Raw genomic sequence first — 6,000 nt, 5'->3', positions numbered from 1 at the left:
GGCCCCCAGGTGTTCCCATACCTGGGCCGGGTGAGGTCCTGCAGGTGCCCCAGTGTGGGGTGTGGGGCCCTGCCACAGTGCAGAGCTGCACCAGGAGGGCAGGGCTGCAGCCGAGGGTGCCAGGGCCTGGCTGAGGGGCTTTGTGGCTGTGGGGAAGCTGGGGAGGTTCTAGAGCTCATGCAGGGGTTCTTTACACACACAGAGAGCCCCCGGCCTTCCGGCATCCACGGGGCCTGGATGGGAAGGTCTGGATGAAGAGTCAGCAGCTGCAGCTGGGTGTGGTGGTTGCCTGGCTTTGGGGCACACACGAGCCCACGGGTGGGCCTTCCTCCCCTCCCTCGGCTTGGCTTTGCCAGCTGCTCTTATGGCGGGGTCAGCTCCATGGACTTCTTCCTCTCCTCCCGCTGCTCTTCCCACTCCTCCTCGGACTCGTAGGTGCCCTTGATGATGGCCACCCTGTCAGACATGTTCATGCAGTAGGGGACCAGGATGTAGAAGTAGAGCAGGGAGGCCAAGCAAGCCCCAAGGATGGGCCCAACCCAGAACACCTGGAAAGCAACAGGGACGTGGTGAGAGCAGCTTCCGGGGCTGCTGTTCCAGCTCTGCTCATGGCTCCATCCTTCATCATCCATCCATCCCTCCATCATCCATCCCTCCATCATCCATCCCTCCATCATCCATCCATCCATCCATCCATCCATCCATCCATCCCTGCTCCACATCTCCTGCCATGCAGAGAGGAAAATACCTGTTCCAGAGACTTCCTGGGCTGAACCCCCCCCAGTCTGTGCTCACTGAGGGCCAAACCTGCTCTGTGAGTCTGGGGCTGAGCTTGCAGGAAGTGCTGAGTAAGAGGGAGGACCAAGCTGGGCTCCTCTGTGGGCTTCCTTCCCCTCAGATGGTGCACCAATGGTGCTCAGGGGGCACCACGGCTGATTTCTGTGCTTGGAAATGTCCAAGGCTGGGTTGGATGGGGCTTGGAGCAACCTGGGCTGGTGGAAGATGTCCCTGCCCATGGCATGGGGACTGGATGAGTTTTTAGGTTGTTCCCACCCAACCTACCCTGGGATGGGCTCATTTTCTGTCCCCTGGCTGGCTCTGTGCCCGGGGATTAACTGTTCCCGATGCATCAGGAGGCAAAACCTCCCTCCTTCTCCAGCCCCTTTTAATCCTTCCTGCCTGGGGTGGGCTCTGAAACCCCCACCCCTGCCATTCCCATGGCAGTCCCTGCCTGTCCCCACATGGCCCCCACCAGTCCCTGTCTGCAGTGCCACCAACACCCACCCAGTGCACGGGGCTGAACCTCCTGGTGACAACGGCGGGCCCGAAGGAGCGTGCAGGGTTCATGGAGCAGCCGGTGAAGTAAATCTGGAGGGGTGGAAAGAACCCTGGGTTAAGGAGCAGATCGGAGCCACCCTTTGGAAGCAGGGACTGAGTGGCCCCTGATGTGTCTCTGTTCCACAGAGCTGGAGATGACCCCCCACCACAAAAGACCCCAAGATCTCCTGTGTTTGCTCCTCCAGAGCAGCTCCCTCAGGACCAGCTGCACGAGGGCCTTTTGGGAAGCTCTGTGCTCGCAGGACCCTCCCCCTGGACTCACCCCCACCAGGTGGCCCAGGGTGACCGAGAGGCCGATGGACAGTGCTGGGGAGCCGACGCCGTTGCGCCGGTTGTCCGTGGATGCAAAGATGCAAGCGGCCAGCTGGAAGGTGAGGATGATCTCCACCACCAGGGCCTGGCCTGGGGTTATGTTGTTGTTGAGCTGGAATCACGAGAGTGACAATAATTAACCCTCCCAGGGCTCGGCACCACCAGGAGGGCTCCCAGGTGCTTTGCTGGGAGGTTTGGGAGGGTGAAGTTGGAGGAGAAAACCCTCAGGGGCCCTGCCTAGCCCCTGCTTGAGCTCCCTGCTCCTTCTCTGAAAGGAAAGAAATGATCTTTCTTTCTTTGCAATTCTCCAAGATCTGTCTCTCCCCCAAGCCTGTCCCTTCCCTGGGCTCTCCACATCTCTCTCCACTTCCCTGTCTCCACAACACTGAGTGCTTTCCCACCAAATCCCTTTTTTCCTGCATTTCTTTGATCCTTGCAGGCTGTTGTACCCTGACTTCTGCCCTGCACTTTGTGGAGCACCTGCCCAGGAGGATGAGGAGCAGCCGGGATGGGACGGAGGGAGAGGGTTGGGATGAAGGTCATGGGCTGGAATTTGCTGTTGTGTCCCAATGACTCTGCACAAAACCCTGGGGACTCTCAGGGGAACTCAATCCCACTGTACATGAAAAGGACAAAGTGACCCAACCCATCACAGATCATTTTTTATCTAAATCTGACTTGTTTGGGATGTGGAACCTGAGGAATGAGAGGCATTGGAGCTCCTCATGCCAGTGACCGATCCCTCTGACACGTCTGCTGCCCCCAGGGGTCCAGGCCTGTCTGTGGTTGGAGCAGCAGCTCCACCACTCTCATTGCAGATGTTCTCCAGCACTGCCCCGAGGGTTTTAGGCCGTGCTTCATTCCTGCTTATCTCAGAGGGTTCTGCTGTGCCCCCTCCTCCCCTGGGAGCAGCCCCTGCTGCTTGCGGCCCCTGACACCGTCCTGCCCTCGCTCCTTCTCCAGGTCTTCCCCACCACTCTCCCCACCCGTCTCTGTTCCCAGCTCCCCCAGTGCTCTGGTTCCAGTGGGCTCCTGCTCCCGCTGCCCGTACTGGTCTGACTGGGCTCTGCTCCCTCCCTTCCCCTGCTGCTGGCACGGCTCCTCTCCCGCGCTAATCTCCAGGTGGAGAGGCTGCACTGCGCACATCTCAATGGTGCAGGTGACTCACGGGGCCCTCAGGACAGAGGAAGCCCTCATTAAAGGAGGGAAAAACATCCCACTCATCACTCGCACAATAAAGCCGTCATGTCAGAGCTCGGCTTCACTCCGGTCCCATTCCCAGCCCGCCGTGCGTGCCGGACAGAGCACTGAGGATCCATCCCGACCGATTCTCCTCCCCATGTCGGTGCCAAAGGGAAGGCAAGGGAAGAGGGGAGCGCCCCAGGCAGGGACTCACTGCGTTGATGGCCAGGTTGCCGCGGGTGTTGGCAGGGGTGACGCCATAGAGGATCCCGGCGCCGGCGATGGCCCCGACCAGCTGGGCCACGACGTAGAGCAGCGTGCGGAGCAGGGAGATCTGGTTGCCTACGAAGAAGGCGATGGTCACGGCGGGGTTGATGTGGGCGCCGCTGATGTGACCGAAGGCCTGCACCAAGGTGCCGATGGCCAGCCCGAAGGCCAGCGCGATCTGCAGGATGCTGGGCAGCGCCGACGGCCACTTCAGTGCCGAGCCCAGCCCGATGAAGACGAAGATGAGTGTGCAGAGGAACTCCACAAAGACGGCTCGAGCAAAAGCCAGGGTTAGTATTTCCTTCTTCATGGTGGGAGCAGGTGGAGGGCAGCCAGGGAGGAAGAAAGTTTAGGATTGCTCTGTGCCCGGGCTCTGGTGTGTGCAGCCGGGTGTAGGGCCATACCTATCTATATATGCAAGAGCAGCAGGAGCTGTGTTACAGGGTGGTGGGTGGAGCCAGGGGATTAGCCAGTCCTCCCAAATTACCAAGTGAACCTGCAAAAGTTTCCACCTGAAAATGTCTTCAGAGCCTCTTGGTGAACCTGTGACTCAGATACTGGTGGTATTTCTCTCCTTTCCCTCTGCAAACAAAGAGCCCCTATAGGGTGTCTCTGTGGTCGTTAAATAACGAGGTTGCATAACGAGGCTGAGCTCCCTCCTCTGCTTTTGGCTTTTCCTGCCTCTCACCAGGTCCTGGGTGTTTCACTAGCACAGGTGTAGTTAATCTTTGCTCCCTCCCTTCCGTCCCTGTGCTTGCACACTCCTCCTGTTGGAAAACCCTTGTTGGGCTGGAGGAGCTCTGCTGGGGCTGGGCTCCGTGTGTGTTCGATTTCCATGGAACCTTGAAATGTAAAGGAAAATCAAACACCTGGAGCTTCTCCCAGTCTGTCAAGAGAGCTCAGCTCCAGGAAATAAGTGGTTTGCAGTTGTCCAGGGAGCAGGGGAGGGTTTGGGGGAAGCTTTGTCCATCTGGGGAGTTGTAGATGAGCCGGAGCTTCCTTGAGGTGTGCAGATGGAGAAATAGCATGGAGAGGGCTCCTGGTGCAGAGTCTGGCTCTAAACCTCTGCTCCCTTTCCTTTCTGCTGCTCCTTCCAGAGCACTGGAACAAGTGCTGGAGTTGGGGCGTGCAGCTGGGAATGGTGTCTCCTCCCCGTCACCCTGTGCCCTTTCCTTTTCTTTCTGCCTTTCCAGCTCTTGCTCAATGGGCAATGATTTTGCTCCTGGGAATGCCAGCACCAAGGCACAGGCTCAGCATGGACACAGGCTGTGTTTACACATCCCCTTTCATGTTCCTGGGGCGCTGCCCTCCATCCCAAACCCATACATTGGCAGATGCTTGGCTGGCAGGGAGGGGCAGGGGAGGCTCTCGGGGCTGTGCACATGGAGCTGGTGGAAAAGGTCTCGGGTGACACTTAACAAAGAATTCTTGGTTCTCTCATAGCCCTCGCAGCCTTGTGCCAGGATATTTGTTTTAGATGGGTTTGGGTGCCAGATTTGCTCTCCTTGCTCGGTTGATCCACTTTTCCTTTCCCAGATGATGCCCAGGCTGGTTTTATCCCTGGCTGCCAGGTCCCTCTGCAGGGGCAGCCATGCTGCAGCACTCAGGGAGCAAAGCTCTGCATTTGTAAATTGTAAACCAGTTGGACATGGGCAAAATCCTCCCTAAATCAAAAAAGTTGGATTCACTGCTGCCTTCTGAGGAAGCCTGGGGGGGTCAAACACCTGGAGGATTCCTGTCCAGAGCAAGGAGAGAGGACTTCTTGTCCAGGACTGGAAATAAGTGAGCTTTTCTCTTCCTTTGTACCCAAAATCCTGAGCAAAACAGACCTGGAGGGCCTCGAGGGACTGAGGATCTGTTACAGCCTTAATTCCTGATAATGGTTTTCTCCTAGATCTGCTGATCCCAGGGCTGATTGCAGAGTCAAAGCCCAGATCTGTTATCCTCGAAACACCTGGTCCGTTGGCGTGTTTTGGTGAAAGTTTTGCAAGCTGGTATTTCAAGACACCCTGGCCGGATTCCAGGGTGGTAATTACTTGCCACTTCCCTTCAGCCCTGTCTGTGGCTCCAGCTGGATAAAATGATCCCTGTTCCCATCCTTCAAATCCTTCCTCGATGTCTCCATCCCCTGGTGGCAGCTGCATTTTGCTGAGTGTGCTACTCCAGCACACTCCTTGCTTCGGCTGAAAGGCCAAAAAATTGCTCTTCCAGCCTCCCAAGCGTGGATAATAACAAGCAAAATCCTGCAGCTGACTAGGAGATATAATCAAATAGGGCTGGGAATGAAAGGAAAACTTCCGGAAAACACACCATGCAAAGCTTCTCTTCCCGAGGCAGTTCGGGAACCTTTTCTAACTGGGGCATTCCTGCTTGCCTCCTCCGATGCCAGCCCTGGCACTTGGAAGGCTCCCTGTCCTCTCCGTGGCTCCCTGCCACCCGAGGAGCTTGGCTGAACTGAAAGTGCTTTGATGTGTCGGGTTTAATGGAATTGGGCAAGGTGCTGCAGGCCTGGGGCAGGCCGGTGCTGACAGACGGACACCCACGTGCAGGGGTCACACACGCCTCGCCTCACCCGCCCTGCAGGAGACAGCACCAGGGCAGGTTTGGCTGCCTCCTTCCTCCTCCTCATTCTCCTCCTTCCTCCTCCTCATCCTCCTCCTCATCCTCCTCTTCCTCCTCCTCATCCTCGCTGGCATCGGCAGGCAAAAAACACAACCATAACCTGCCCTAATCTCCCACTCAGGAGAGGGACCCCAAAGTGGGGAGGGGGTGGGAGGGAGGCATCTGCTGCCTCATCCTCACCTGTGGCTGCCTCGCCCAGGGAGGCTGTGTGTCATTGAGGCCACCCTGTGCCAGCCCCTGGCAGTCCCTGCTGTCACCCAGCTCGTAGTTGGAGCCTGT

At 57.6% G+C, this 6,000-nt stretch overlaps 1 protein-coding gene across 1 annotated transcript; it reads right to left on the bottom strand.

Moving 5' to 3' along the window:
* Positions 1 to 362: 362 nt before the first annotated feature.
* On the bottom strand, positions 363 to 3,424 carry AQP5 (aquaporin 5). The gene is made up of 4 exons (XM_041418281.1): positions 3,047 to 3,424; positions 1,601 to 1,762; positions 1,285 to 1,368; positions 363 to 548 (listed from the first exon to the last, which is right to left on the bottom strand). Exons 1-4 carry the CDS (start codon positions 3,407 to 3,409, stop codon positions 363 to 365), a joined length of 795 nt encoding a protein of 264 aa, XP_041274215.1. The 5' UTR covers positions 3,410 to 3,424.
* Positions 3,425 to 6,000: the final 2,576 nt, after the last annotated feature.

Source organism: Onychostruthus taczanowskii, unplaced genomic scaffold (genome assembly GCF_017590055.1).
Source record: "Onychostruthus taczanowskii isolate IOZ18803 unplaced genomic scaffold, ASM1759005v1 scaffold107, whole genome shotgun sequence".
NCBI lineage: Eukaryota > Metazoa > Chordata > Aves > Passeriformes > Passeridae > Onychostruthus > Onychostruthus taczanowskii.
Note: the sequence above shows the minus strand (reverse complement) of the source record. Positions and strands in the feature narration are given on the sequence as shown.

Coding starts and splice junctions, on each gene's coding strand:
- AQP5 (XM_041418281.1), bottom strand. CDS start 3,409: ATGAAGAAGGAAATACTAACCCTGGCTTTTGCTCGAGCCGTCTTTGTG. Junction 1,369..1,600: donor CCCTGGGCCACCTGGTGGGG/GTGAGTCCAGGG, acceptor CCACCCCTCCAG/ATTTACTTCACCGGCTGCTC. Junction 549..1,284: donor GGTTCAGCCCCGTGCACTGG/GTGGGTGTTGGT, acceptor GTTGCTTTCCAG/GTGTTCTGGGTTGGGCCCAT.